Source organism: Polistes fuscatus, unplaced genomic scaffold (genome assembly GCF_010416935.1).
Source record: "Polistes fuscatus isolate 324 unplaced genomic scaffold, CU_Pfus_HIC Scaffold8, whole genome shotgun sequence".
NCBI classification, from domain to species: domain Eukaryota; kingdom Metazoa; phylum Arthropoda; class Insecta; order Hymenoptera; family Vespidae; genus Polistes; species Polistes fuscatus.
The window spans coordinates 7,014,366-7,030,175 of NW_025113162.1; the positions used below are offsets into that span (position 1 = coordinate 7,014,366).

Genomic DNA, 15,810 nt, shown 5'->3' on the forward strand with positions numbered 1-15,810 from the left:
TTTTACCAATTAATTAAATTATTATTATATTATTAATTAAATTAAAAATTAAATTAATTTAATTACAAATTAATTAAATTAATAATATGATAATCTTATTTTTCTCTCAAACGTATCTATACTTCACGTTTATGCGATTTAAAATTACAACAAAAATTTGACGTAATATGAAAGAAAAAAAAATTGAAATTACTCGTAATCAGTTATTTCATGAATTAACAGGTTTCATACTTTAACGTTAACTTATATACGTGAACGAGGACGTGATTTAATCGTTTTGGTATTCACGATAGCGAATCATTATAAAAGGCATTGTCTTGTCAACTTGTTCGATATAAATTCTATTTTTTTTTAATTAATATTATGTATGTATATATATATACATTATGTTTTAAAACGTTACTTTACTCTAGTTGATTCATTCGAAAGATATGCATTTCTTACATTTCTTTTTTTAAATTTTATTTTTCGACCAATTATTTCAGGTGCGCCCATGACGTTGATTTTATCTTATCATCTCGTTGATGTGTTTATTATTGTGCGAGAATAAGAAATAAGAAAAGAAAGAAATTAGAAAAAGAAGAAAACAAACATATATACACACATATATAATCGGGAATTCGAATTCGCGATAAAAAATATTCGACGAGACGTCAACGAGAGAAGTATTTAACTTTTCAACGATTCTCTTATCTCTCTCTCTCTTTCTCTCTCTCTCTCTTCGCTTTCTTTTTTCAAGAATACATGTATACATTCGAATGAAATCATTTTTTTTATAATCAGTATTCGTCATTCTCTCTCTCTCGATATCAGTAATAAAAAAAAAAATAAAAAGAGACGATAATTCATGTCTTATTAAATACTATTTTTTTTTTTTCAGTATACTTTGATCTTGATTAATATCTATTGTCTCATGATTTCTTCTAATATATTATTTTTAGAACGATTAATTAGAATCATATAATGTGATATTATACAGTACGTATATAATACTGTATAGAGAGTAGAAAATCGATTATCTGATAATCGATTATTCGAATAATTATTTATTTGTATGATAGAATTAGTCATTGTATTTGTATGTGTTTATCTAATGAAACACTTATCTCAATTATTTCAAATGCTTGAGAGCATACCTCCCCCCTACCCCAAATAATTGTATTTTATTTCTGTTAAACGATTTTTTAAGATTTTAAGATAAGAGAAAAATGCACGCCCTTTTCAACCCCCCCTCACCCTTTTGGAAGATAGATATAGTTTTGTACTATACATAATTAACACTTTACATTATTGTATTATACTATACCCATGTTGTAACGTTTTATAATATTATATTATTTCATATATATAAATATATATGTGTAGTTGTAGATTGTATTAACACAATAACGAAGCGTGCATGTTAGGCGCGTTATTAACAAAATTTCCAATATTAATTAAAACAAAAGTATTAGTCGATTAAAATTGAAAAAAGAAAAAAAATGGAAACACGTCATGCACGATTAATCGTACTTCTTTGTAGAAAAAAACAAAAACAAAATACTATAAATTTTTTTTCTTCATAACATTCTCTCTCTCTCTCTCTCTCTCTCTTTCTTTCTCTCATTAAAACTCGTTATTTCAAACGAACGATTAAAATTAACAAAGCAAACGAGGACAAACGAATTATTATTATTATTATTATTATTATTTTATACGCTAGCTTGCACGTACGAGAAATTTGGTTTGGTATTTTTTTTATTTCTTCTCTTTTTTAAAAATTTGTTAATCAACACAACACCCAGCATATGTTTTGCGAATGTTCGATACAAAATGTGAGCATAAAAAAGAAAAGAGTAAAAAGAAAAAAAAAAAGAAAAAATTGATAACACGTTTTCATCATACTCTGACACATTCTCTGATATTTTAATAATGGCGGACCTTGACTTGGCCATCACGTGGTGGTGTAATTCGAAATTGCTTCCGTTGTTTCTCTGGCTCCTTGTACGACTCGAAAAATTTGAACTTGTTCGAAATATCCGACGTCTCGACGTGAACCTCCTCGGTTGTGTCTGAACTTCTTACGACGTCGTCCGATACTTGACGAACCATAAACGCCTTTTCTCCAAAGGTGTTATTGTTATTTACGAGATATATTTATAATATATATGTATACATACATATATACACTTTTATTCATATATGTATCATTAGAATTTTCTATCATTTTCTTCCTGTGTTTCTCATTTTTTTTTTTTTAAATTTTATTAACATAAAATCTTCCTAAAGTTTTCAAGAGAAATGTGCTAAACTTTTCGTATATTATAATAAAATTGTATTGTGGATCAATTTTGTGTTAATCGAAAATTTGTGAACTAATTGAATTTATTATTTAATTTATTAATTTGATTATAGAGAAATTTTCGAATATCATTTGGGTTTTAGAATTCATATTAATTATGATGAGATTTATATTCATAGTTTACTACTTTGTATTGTAATATTGTAATGTGATCAAATATATGATGCATATACTTTGTGTTTAATCTACGAATATTCTATTTATAATTGTATGCATAGTTATGTATGCATTTAAAATATGTATAATACTGTATCTGTATATTGTACGTAAATTTAATATTATTATTTAATTAATTAATTCACACAATATTTATATTCTATGTATAATACATATTATATTAAATCACATTATAATAATATATCACAAAATAAATAATATCACTATATTGTATATTTTTCTAGTTACCTAGTAACCTTTTCTAATTACCTAGTATAACATTGATAATAAAAAAGAAGAGTCAGCACATTTTTCCGATTTATAATTATGTCGTTCGATAAAAATAAAAACAAATATAGAATCAATTAATAGGAAAACTTAACACAGAGAGAGAAAAGGAAAAAAAGGAAAAAAGAAAGAAACAAAAACTTACGTCACGTGCACGTCTAGGTGTGTCAGCCGGTGTTTTTGGATTAACCGGAGTTACAGGGCGTCCAGTTTTTGCAGCTGAAGCATCGAGTTCTAAGAAAAGTGATCGTGATTTTCGGCTGATACCTAAAACACGAACGAACGAATGAACGGAAGAAAATGTTTTAATTATTATAACATATCGCGTAAATAAATATTACGTGCGATTCATTTCTTATAATTAAAATCAAATCAAATCAAATCAAATCAAATGAAATTAAATCAAATGAAATAAATTGAAACACCCACCCGCAGCGATGACCTCTTCATCGGCCTTCTCCGGTTTTGGTTTTGTGTTGTCAGTTTCATCGTCCGATGCTGCGATAGGTTCCCCTCTTTCGAATCTTTCTTTGATAGAACGAGCGTGGGTCGAGTGTTGGATTTCTTCCGCGGCGTTTATCTTCGTTACCCGTTCACTTCCGGCAACCGCTTGCTGGTACATTTCCTTCATTTTACCTTGTTTGCCCTGAAACAATTAAATTTAATGGCGATGATATTATATTTTTTTTTTGGTTTTTTTTTTTAAGAATAATAATATAACCATTCTATTTTTCTTCGTGATGTTTTTCCTACACGTAGTGTTTTATACATCAATTATCCGATAATATTTCTTTTTTTTTTTTAATGAAAACAAATTTTAATTTCATTCGTTTGTCTTTCTTTTTAATCGATAATTCCTCGTTTTTTATATTTCAACAGTTTTGTGTAGAATATATCTGTGTTTTTTTTTTGCATATATATATTTTATTAATAATTACCATAAAAAGTCTGGAACGTATTCCAGCAATTTCTTCCTTCCTAGCTTCACGTTGAACCTCGCGTCTTCCTTGTTGACTGGTACTTTCCCATCGATTTTTAATATCATCCATTTTGGAGAAACTTATCGGACGTTCGCGAGTAGTACGTTTCGCTTTCACGATTTCTGTATCAATCTCTGAAATAAAAGAAAGGAAGTTATATATATATTTTACGATAAATATATTCTTGCTAAAAACAAAACAACAAATTTTACGGGTTTGATAGTTACGACGAGAAAATAAACTTTTTTGTGTGATCATTAAAGTGATATAAAATTCACTTAACTATAATGCGAAAGAGAGAATAATACATTTATATTTTTATAAATAATATTAAGATGAACCTTAAATTCGTAAGTTTATTGCGTTATAAACTGCACAATGGATTGTTTTTGTAAAATTTACATTGGAAATATTAATTAAAAAACGCACGAACTTTTGATTAATCCCTAATACAATGACACATGCTCATTGTCACATACAAACACCCCCCCTCCCTAATTTACTCTATCTCTATTGCAATTAATTGAAGTATTATTATCAAGAATAAAATCAGCTACCAATACGTTCGTCTTATATATTTTTTTTGTTTTTTGTTAAATCAATTACTTCGCGAGTAGAAAAAAAACACACCCACACCCACCCACACACAAACACGTAATTATTTTAATTTTACTGAACAAACATTCGTTTTTGTTTTTTTTCCTTTCGATAAAGGTTGATTTCTTGACGTTGGACGTTTATAAGATAAAAAAAATAAAAAACATATAAAACAAAATCGTATATAAACACCTTCAATTTCTTCTGTAGCATCTTCCTCCTCGCTCTCGCTGGATTCTTCGTACGGTATTCCATTAAGAGATTCGTCCGCGACCCCGATGTCCATGCCTTTTGCTTGAAACCTGAACAAAGAAACGTACAAACTGGTTACAAAGAGTTTTCTCGGTGGCATGTTTCGTAGTAGCGGGCGAGTCATTAACTCGAAGTGACCGCTGCTAAAGCAGCGTTTCCCTCCCACCACTACCACCACCACCCACCCACCCACCCACCCCCTCTCGATTGACCTCAACAAAATTGCTGATCTTTGAGTGATACGTAATACTTCTTCTTATTATTCTTCTTATTCTACTTCTTATTATTACTCGTATCAGTTTGTTAGTTTTGTTATCATCGATAATTATAACACACGCGTACAATTTTTTTATTAATTTAAACCAGACGTTTATTAATCGATAATAATTAGAATTTTGTTAAAATAAAAAATAAAATTATAATCATTTAAAATGATTGATTTACCGAAATCAGTGTCATAAATATTCATCGTATATAATAACACGGGTGTTATAATAATTACGAATTAAAACAGAAATATGACGTAAGATTAATTATTTTCTATTAGACAAATATATTTAAAAATTTGTTACTTTAAATAAAGTTCATCCCTTTGAGTAATTAATGTTCACTCGATAATAATTAGAATTTTGTTAAAAATAAAAAATAAAATTATAATCACTTAAAATGATTGATTTATCGAAATCAGTGTCATAAATATTCATTGCATATAATAACGGGTGTTTATAATAATTACGAATTAAAACAGAAATATGAAGTAAGATTAATTATTTTCTACTAGACAAATATTATATTTAAAAATTTGTTACTTTAAATAAAGTTCATCCCTTTCGGTAATTAATGTTCACTCGATAATAATTAGAATTTTGTTAAAATAAAAAATAAAATTATAATCATTTAAAATGATTGATTTATCGAAATCAGTGTCATAAATATTCATTGTATATAATAACGGGTGTTATAATAATTACGAATTAAAACAGAAATATGACGTAAGATTAATTATTTTCTATTAGACAAATATTATATTTAAAAATTTGTTACTTTAAATAAAGTTCATCCCTTTGGATAATTAATGTTCACTCGATAATAATTAGAATTTTGTTAAAATAAAAAATAAAATTATAATCATTTAAAATGATTGATTTATCGAAATCAGTGTCATAAATATTCATCGTATATAATAACGGGTGTTATAATAATTACGAATTAAAACAGAAATATGAAGTAAGATTAATTATTTTCTATTAGACAAATATTATATTTAAAAATTTGTTACTTTAAATAAAGTTCATCCCTTTGGGTAATTAACGTTCACGTGAATCCCATAAATTGATATTCTTTATTATTTTTTTTGTTCTTATTCGATCGCAAAATCACACACAACAACAATAACAAAGTTGATTCGTTTGAAGTTGCATGTAAGATGGCGAACGGAAGGTTGTAATAATATTGGACGAGTAAACCAATCGTTTTTTAACGATCGGTGTGTTATTCGTAGAAATCATCGTCATTACAGAGAAAACGTCGGATCAATAAAATTACATACTCCTTCGATATGTGTCCTTTAAAAGCGTTGCCGTATCTGTGTCACGGTTCAACAAGATTACATATATGTATATATATATATATATAGAGTGTCTCACAATAAATTAAATCAGATTACTTAAATATTTTCTTCGTTTTGAAATCGTATTAAAAAAAAAAAAAAAGAAAACCTCGATAGAAAAAACTTGTACTATTATTGCTAGGAAGGGTGGGGGGGAGGGGGTGGAGAGGAAGAAACGTAATAATAAAAATAATTAGGTAGAATATAATTGTTTTAACATGAACATAATACATTATTAAGAAAGTAACTCTATTTAAACGTTTAGGAAAACATTTGTAATACAAATGAATCGATTTAATCGAGTTTCAAAGAAGAAAAGTTTTCTCACAAAAGCTAAGTAACTATATATATGTACACATATACACATATACATATATACATACATAAAGGTGTGGCAAATGCTATTATGGAAACACGTAAGAAAAAAAAAACAGATAGAGTAATAGGTTGATGTTGTTCAGAATGAGAAAGAGAAAGAAAGAGAGAAAGAGAGAGGGAAGGAGAGAATAAGAGAGGGGTGATTAGACATTCAAAAACATAATATCGATTTATTACTCACTTGGCAAGTTTGCTGAGAATACTCGGTGATCTTTTCACGGCTATCTGAGAGGGTGATTTTTCTATCTCGTTAGTATTTTCCGTACCAGCTTTTTCGAACACTTGAAAACGAGACTTTACGTTCAAACTTGACAATTCTTCCAATCCAAGATCCGGTTTGTCGGATGCTGCAAAATTTACAAGTAAAATATTACTTTTTTAATTCGTTATTTATTTTTTATTTTTTTTAATAAATTTTAACATCGAGATGGGCAAGTAGAGTTGATATTACAGTTATTGTTGATACTTGTTTGTATATAATATTTCATTTGAAAAAAATATTTTAATATAATTTATATAATTATAATATATAATTTATATAATAATATTTTAAATATAATTTATATAATTATATAATATATTTATAATAAATATTTTAAATATAATTTTAATATTTTATATATATTTAATTAAATATAATTAATATATCTTAATATATATTAATATTAATATAATATATATATCTATATATAATATTAATTGAAACAAGATATATACCGTTATAAATATTGCAAATAAAAATAAGTGTGCTCGTTTTACGCCGTTGCCCATCTCTTTTGTAATTTTCTTGTGACACATACACAACACTCTGATTATTATTTGAAAGCATTGAGAAAACGTTGATTAGAACAACTCGGGTATTTTCCGCCCACCGTTTAAAAAACGGCTAACTTGCAATTACACTGAACGGTTAGTGAGTGAAATTCTATCCTTTATCATTCACCTAATATTTTTTATTTCATTTCTTTTTTATTATATATTTTTTATTTTATTTTATTTTAATTTAATTTCATTTAATTTAATTTGTTTCACGCAACGTATTGTATGCAAGCAAAATATCAAATTTTTGTTCTTTTGGCGGAAACCGATACGTTTATTTTCACTATGACGAACATATATAACTAAAAATAAAAGAATTACGAGTAACATTTGTTTTTTAATTTAAAATAAGTGCACAACCACATTGCATTTGCATTATTTAGTTTGTAATTATGCATCTGTCTCGAATTGAAAAAAAAAAATAAAAATAATATTTCTTGAACTATAATTATACTTCGCATAAAAGTGTCGAGCGTCAATTGTTTAATAATTTTATAAACAATAATAAAAAATATTCTATCAGTATTACCATATTGTTATGTATGTAAATATATTTCAAGGTTATTTATTATAGTTTAAAACTTACTCACATATAATTTATATGAAATATTGTTCTTTATATTCTATAGTATATAACTTTATTGATTTACACACTAAACTAGTCAATAATTCTATTAGAAAAAATTGTAATATTAATTTATTAAACAATATATTATGATTCATAATACGATTATTATAGACAATTGAATCGTTACAACGCAAAATAAGAACACGTAATGTTAGTTACAATAACTATCGACACTCACGAAGCCAACTGTAACACTATCTATGTTCTTAGAAAGATATTCTTTGTTTGTAAACCAGAGTAACGATTAATCACATAATCAATGTGATTTCGATTTATGTTTATCACCGAATCCAAAGTAATATTCTTGTAAATAAATTTAAGGAACGTTTAACGGAGATAAGTTTTGAACTTAGACAAAATAACCTTGAAATACCAATATGTATATTTAGGCCAATAGGATTCATCGCGAAACGGGTTTCATTTTTAATCAGAGCAACATCAGATTTTTTTTTTTTTAAATTTTTCACAGTTATTTGAAAGCTCGTTTAACAATAGAACTATACTGAAGTAAAACAGGTGACATAATTAATGAATTAAATCATAAATCATAAAATAAATATTATTATAATTAAAAATGCAATACACACGAATTTAAATATAATTGTTCGATACACTGATTTACAAATAATATATTAATAATTGCATATATATGTAAAAGTAAACGTATAGACTTCTGCCATAATTATTGTTAAATCGTGAAAATAATAAAGCGTCTTATTGAAAACAAAAATTGTTGCATTTGATCATCCATATTTTTGGCAAATAATATAATAATTATTTTGTTAAATATAAAAATATTTAACAATTAAATGTATAAATATAAAAAATAAAAAAATATTAAAATATTTTAATATTAATATTAAAATAAATATATAAATATTTAACAATTCTTCGCGTCAAGCAAAAATTAATTATACGTTTAATTACGTTTGTGCAATTATTTATTAAAAAAAAATAATAAAAACAATTATAAAGTGGATTATTTAACTGGTCAACCACCATAAAACGATTCTTAAATTATTCGATGACGAAATTAGTATATACGAATACACACTACAGTGGTATTAGAAACAAAAATATGGTTAAATATGTTAAACATAATAATATAATAATAATTATAATATAATTATTAATATATAATTATTATTAATTAATTTTAATAGTAATTATATATATATATATATATATAATTTTAATAATTTATTAGTTAATTATTATTAAATTAATTATTATAATTAATAATATAATAATAATTATAATATATTATTACAATTATATATAAATTTTTGACATAAAAATTTGTTAAGTGGGGTGTCTGGGTGGGTGGTGGGGGTGGGGGGTGATTGGGGACTAGTTAGAAACGATTTTGCACATTTTGCTCACACTGTGTTCCACACACCGGACTTTACCTCTGACCACATCGGGCGGCAGCTCTTTAGGTTCGTTCTCACGTATGATCAGCTCCGGTTTTCGAGGTCGCACTACGAAGTTCACAAGACATCTCTTGGTCGCATTAACTATATCTCTTTCTTTCTTACAGCTTTTATCTTTTACCCATTTACTACCCACCACTCTAAACGTTCACTCTCACTCTCATTCCCTATCAACCTTCTTATTCTCTTTTTTTCCCCCTTTCACGAAACTTTACACAACTACTTTTACAAATTTAAGAAATTCTTTTACTCCTTTTCCTTTTTGTTTAAACCAAAAAAAAGAAAAAAAAAAGAGGATAAAATAAATTACATCGAGAAAAGATGAAGAAAAAAGTTTAATAATTTAAATGAAATATTGTGTAAAGACAAATTAGAAGCTTTAATATAAAAGTATTCAATTATATCATTATTAATATTAATAATAATAATTGTAATAATGATGAATTATTTTATATTACAATGATACAAGAAAAAGAGAGAGGATTTTTTATTGTTTTTAACTTTTAAGAACCTATTGTAATATTTATTCAAATCTAGTTCAATTAATTGGTAAATAATTGTAATTTTAAATAATTCAAAGGTACATTGATAACCTTACAAATTAATTATTACGTTGCAAAACTTTCCAGCAATGTGTCGGACATATCGGAAATTGAGAATGAAATTACGAATAAAATATGAAATTTATTTATTTGAACCTATTGTCATAATTATCCCCTCACTAATTTCAATACGAATGAACCAAAAAAATAATAATAATAAAAATAATATTTTTAAAAGATAAAAGAATTGAACGGATTAACTTACCAGGTTGGTCAGACTCTTCGACCGGTTTAGGTTGGAAAAGTTCCTTGAAGTGGGGTTTACAGTAAAGAGTACTCTCATGGCTCTCATAATTGTCGACGTTAAGCTGCTTGCTGCACTGTACGCACCGGAAGCAATTCTTATGCCAGACCAGACCCTCGGCCTTTGTTTGTTCCATTTGGAACACGACCTTGTTGCAACTGCGGCAATTTTGGTTTGCCGCCTCGCCATTTTGGCCCACCTAAATTGAAATCGATCAAAATCATGCTGAGGTTGGTTGTCTCCTTCTACTTTGTTTTTTTATTTTTTTATTTTATTTTACTTTACTTTCGCGCGAAATTTTATTCTATTTTTGTCGTCATTTGTATTATGCATTCATTTGCGTTCATATAATATTTATGCATTAATATTTTATGATGTACTATGTTTTTCTTTTTTTAATGTTTTATTTATAATTTTCTAATTTTAATTTTATTTTTTAATAATAATATATAATATATATTTTATATTTTATAGTTTTTATTTTTTAATTTTAGTTTTATTCATAATTTATATATAATTTTATATATATTTTATATATTATTTTATATATAATTTATATATCATAATTTATATATATTTTTTATTTTTTATTTTTTAATTTTAGTTTCATTCATAATTTATTCCTTTTTTTTTAATTTTTTTTTATTTTACTTTACTTTCACACGAAATTTTATTCTATTTATGTCGTCATTTGTATTATGCATTCATTTGCGTGCATATAATATTTATGCATTAATTTTTTATGATGTACTATGGTTTTCTTTTTTTTTCTTTTTTATTCATAATTTTCTCGTATTTAATTATTACTCATGTTTATGCATAATTAATATTGATATTTTTTTATATATACGTTTATAGTAATATTTATAATTGATAAATGATTTAATAATGCACGTCATTTAAAACTCACGGCATTTAATTGTTGTTGCACTTTTCCTGCATCGACCGAACGCACATGGAGGACCGTCTTTTTGCTCAGAGCGTCGAATTTGTTGAAACTCGATTTCTGTAAATATACGACAGAATGATATATAACAAATTACAATGGATTATTTAGAAAAAAGTTGCCAATTGCGAATATCGAACATTCGTTCTAATTCGAATGAACATATTTTCGTTCGTGAATATAATGGTGTGTGTCCACTCCATAGAAATTAAATTTCTTATAAATATCGAATTAAATCGAATAGAACAAATATAAAAAAAAAATAAAAAAATATAATCTATGAAGAAATTATTGTTTTCATTAAACAATCTGTTCTATATTACTATTTAGCATAATTTCAATATAAAATAATGATCAACATTCACGATGATTTTGACGAAAACAATTTCTAACGATATACATGGACCATGTGTATATATAATATTATAAACATTTATTAAATTTTAATGAATAATAATTGAAATATAATTCGTTTAAAAAACGAATTCATTTAAATATCTTAATCGAAATTAATTTAATAACTTATCGTAATGATTTACGTGAACGTACGTGAATATATTTTCTACGAATCGTTTGATACTATGAAAAAAAAAAACGATACAATTTAAACAATGTAAATATAGATATAATATAATAATTGATGGAAAAAATATTATCAAACGTTACAAACATGTATGGATAAAAATTTATAATTAGGATGAGAAGATACATATACGAGATATATAATAATTTATCATACATGAGATACGTATACACAACATTTAGAATATATAATAATATAATATAATAAAATATAATATAATATATATATGTATATATATAATTGATTAATATTTTTAATTAACATATAAATTTATATCCTGTCAATCCAATAAAAAAAATATGAGTGTCTTTAAAGTAGTATAAAAATTTCTATTTTTTTATTTCTCGAATTGTCATTATTACCAATACATATATATTATATACATATACATATATATATATATATATATATATATATATATATATTTTTTTTTTAAATTTTTTTAACTAGATGATAATGACGATGAAAGCCTCCGTCTTTTGATATTTCCAAAAATTAGCATAAAGCGAGATAATATATTACTTTTAGGTATAATAAAGCTGTTAAGGTTAATCTTACAATTAGAGATAAATTGAGAAGGAAGAAAAAAAGCAAAAAAAAAAAGAAAAAAGTAATTCGCAAATGAATCGTCAGGCTTCTTACCTCAAACCTCGGCCTCCCAAGAACTCGATCCTTCATTTTACCCTCGCTTGTTAGGTTTGCCAAACTACAGTAGGAAGCCCTCTGTTCGGAGGTAGATTTTCGTAATTTTTCGGTTAGGATTTCATGCACCGTTGCCAAAGAGAGAGACAGAGAGAGAGACAGAGAGAGAGAGTGTAGGGTAGTCATCGAACAAAAAAAAAGAAACAACACACGGTCTCCGGGTTAGTTGAGTGGTCAATTCTTTTTTTTTTTTTAAAACAAATATTTTACCTTGATACTCGGATCTGAAGGTGCAGTGATCGGTTCATTTATTCTTAATTATTATTAATTGTTAATTTAATTAATTCTTTTTTTGTTCATTACCTGATAAGTGTCAGACTGTATTTTGTTCTTTTCCGATCCACTTTAATCTATGAAGATACAATATTGTTATTGATAATGTTTAATAAAACAATTTGCCAGTTGGGAACTAACTTTCCACATTTCGAAATAAAAACTATCTTATTGTATCTTATTTTTAAAATGTTTATAACGAAAATGAAAATTTTAACGTATATTAAAATTTGGCCAATAAAAACAAAGATAGGAATTGTTTAATATTTTATACGCAATATCTAAATAAATAATTATTAATTATTTGAATTAAATTTCATGTTAATCCAATAATTATTTATTTGTAAAAAATATATTTTGACAAAAAAAAATAAAAACGTAGAAAAATTGTGCGTGTAAGATGTTTTCTCAATGGTTAATATTTTCGATGGGGAAATATTTTTAGGGTGATGGCAAAAGGGGGAAAAACAAGATTAAAGCAAGCCTTTCGGACTTATCCCATGGCAATAAAGTTACGACATCGAGTTATGGGTTTCTTTTTTAGAATGGGTGAGGATTATTTGACCGAGCGCTGCACCAACAGGGATAAAAAAAAGAATAAAACGTAAAAAAAAATAAGAAAGAGAAAACGACGACACGCCGAGAAGACGAACAAAAAAGTATTTTATCAATTTGACGAGATATAAATTTTTAAAAGGACACGACGTAACTTGCAATAATTATTTTTTAAAAAAAGAAAAAAAATATCTATCTGTGATACGTTACGTTGAGAAACAAAAATGACATAAAATATCTAATAAAAATCAGACAAAAAGACTCAATCTCCATCAGAGGATAATTTTGAATCATTTCAAGTACTCTACTCGATGTTATTAATACTAATTAGGGGATAAAAATGCATTGTATGTGTGCGAGTGTATACGTGTGTGTGTTTGTGCATGAAAGCATACAAATTTTCAAGTTTTATTATAATTTTACGTGTACCATCATAACAATGAATATAAATATAATAAATAATAAGAAAGAAATGAATATTATATAATAATAATAAATATAATAAATAATAAGAAAGAAAAAAAGTACGAAGTAAAAATATACACGAAAAAAATAAAAAATAGAAAATGAATTTAACTAAAGGGTTACGAAAAAAGTGAAAAAAGGATAGAAAGAATATTTGTTCGTAATGTTATTTTCATAATGTATAAACAAAGTTTATGGTATATATTTAATATATATATATATATATATGAAAGGATATCGAGATCTTCCGTGGACATAAATTGCAAGATCGCATTGGAATGATGTCACAGATCGGAACGAAATCCGTAACCGGTCGGTAACCGATAAACGGAGCGTGCGCAGAACGCGCAAAAGGTAAAAACTTGTAATCGGTGTACGTACGCACCCGATTCTCGAGTCTCGTGCAACGTTGACGTAAAGTAGGGCAAGTAAGTAAGTAGTAGGTTATTATCATGTCGGCCCTTCCTTAAATGGAGAGACAGCATTCGTGCCATGGCAATGAGAAAAAGAGAGAGAAAGAGAGAGAAGGAGTAAAGTATACGACCAATGAATGCACACGCGTGGGTGAGGGGGACGAATGCACCGTGCACAAATTTCTGTTTGTGTCTGTGTGTGTGTGAATTTATTTTGAACAATTTTTAATTTCGTATTTATTCGTAATTATTTTTCTACGAAAGTATTCGTTGATTATATGATCGATACTGTGTGTTTTAAATGCACACGCATGGGGGGGACGAATGCACCGTGCACAAATTTCTGTTTGTGTGTGTGTGAATTTATTTTGAACAATTTTCAAATTCGTATTTATTCGTAATTATTTTTCTACGAAAGTATTCGTTGATTATATGATCGATACTGTGTGTTTTGAATGCACACGCATGGGGGGGGACGAATGCACCGTGCACAAATTTCTGTTTGTGTGTGTGTGAATTTATTTTGAACAATTTTCAAATTCGTATTTATTCGTAATTATTTTTCTACGAAAGTATTCGTTGATTATATGATCGATACTGTGTGTTTTGAATGCACACGCATGGGGGGGGGACGAATGCACCGTGCACAAATTTCTGTTTGTGTGTGTGAATTTATTTTGAATAATTTTCAAATTCGTATTTATTCGTAATTGTTTTTCTACGAAAGTATTCGTTGATTATATGATCGATACTGTGTGTTTTGAATGCACACGCGTGGGGGGGGGGGGACGAATGCACCGTGCACAAATTTCTGTTTGTGTGTGTGTGAATTTATTTTGAACAATTTTTAAATTCGTATTTATTCGTAATTATTTTTCTACGAAAGTATTCGTTGATTATGATCGATAGTGTGTGTGTTTTTTTTTGTGTATTTAGAATTGTGAAAATGAAAACTGTGATTTTGAGTTTGCGTGAATAAAAATTGAAAGTAATTTAATTAATAATCATGTCGTCGTCGTCGTCCCTTTTTTGGAATTTTGGTAAAAGGTACTTACGAGGGTCTTGACCGACACCCCGGCGAAGACAATTGGGTCTTTGCAGAACTTGGAGAAACCCTTCTCGCATACTCTCAGATCACCCATTGATTTTGCTTTCTACGATGGTTGAAAGCCATCAACGAGAATTTTTATTAATCGGCACAATAATCGGGATTCTCTAATTCGAGATTATACCGATAACGTTTTTTTTCTTCTCATTGTCAGAAAAAAAGAAAAAATACAATTTAAATAATAATAATAATAATTGTTGACAAAATATATATGTATATATAATCGGTTTAATCTCTCATTGTTAAGAATAATTTTCAAGTTTCGTGACATATTTAAAAAAAAATAACAAAAGCACAAACAAAGAAAAATGTCACGAAACTTTTCGTAAGAATTAATATAACGTGTTATATAGAATAAATCATTGATACAATTCAAATCAAACGTTAAGAAGCATTAACGAGTTAGTCGTATGATTCATGCAAAGATAGAAAGGAAAA

General features: G+C 26.7%; 1 protein-coding gene across 10 annotated transcripts in view; it reads right to left on the reverse strand.

Annotated features, from left to right (window-relative positions):
• The window catches only part of LOC122525081, an 87,064-nt gene that overhangs the window by 16,880 nt on the left and 54,374 nt on the right, over window positions 1-15,810 (reverse strand). For 5 of the 10 annotated variants that reach the window (XM_043647687.1, XM_043647685.1, XM_043647682.1 and 2 more), the window contains 11 exons: window positions 15,320-15,418; window positions 12,499-12,579; window positions 11,238-11,333; window positions 10,289-10,526; window positions 9,458-9,529; window positions 6,783-6,948; window positions 4,555-4,664; window positions 3,724-3,899; window positions 3,215-3,431; window positions 2,931-3,052; window positions 1,921-2,097 (listed from right to left, as the gene is read on the reverse strand). In XM_043647687.1, coding sequence (XP_043503622.1) covers window positions 1,921-2,097; window positions 2,931-3,052; window positions 3,215-3,431; window positions 3,724-3,899; window positions 4,555-4,664; window positions 6,783-6,948; window positions 9,458-9,529; window positions 10,289-10,526; window positions 11,238-11,333; window positions 12,499-12,579; window positions 15,320-15,418 — 1,554 coding nt within the window. The remainder of the gene's footprint in view (window positions 1-1,920; window positions 2,098-2,930; window positions 3,053-3,214; window positions 3,432-3,723; window positions 3,900-4,554; window positions 4,665-6,782; window positions 6,949-9,457; window positions 9,530-10,288; window positions 10,527-11,237; window positions 11,334-12,498; window positions 12,580-15,319; window positions 15,419-15,810) is intronic. The other 5 variants (XM_043647689.1, XM_043647688.1, XM_043647684.1 and 2 more) reach the window with 3 other exon arrangements.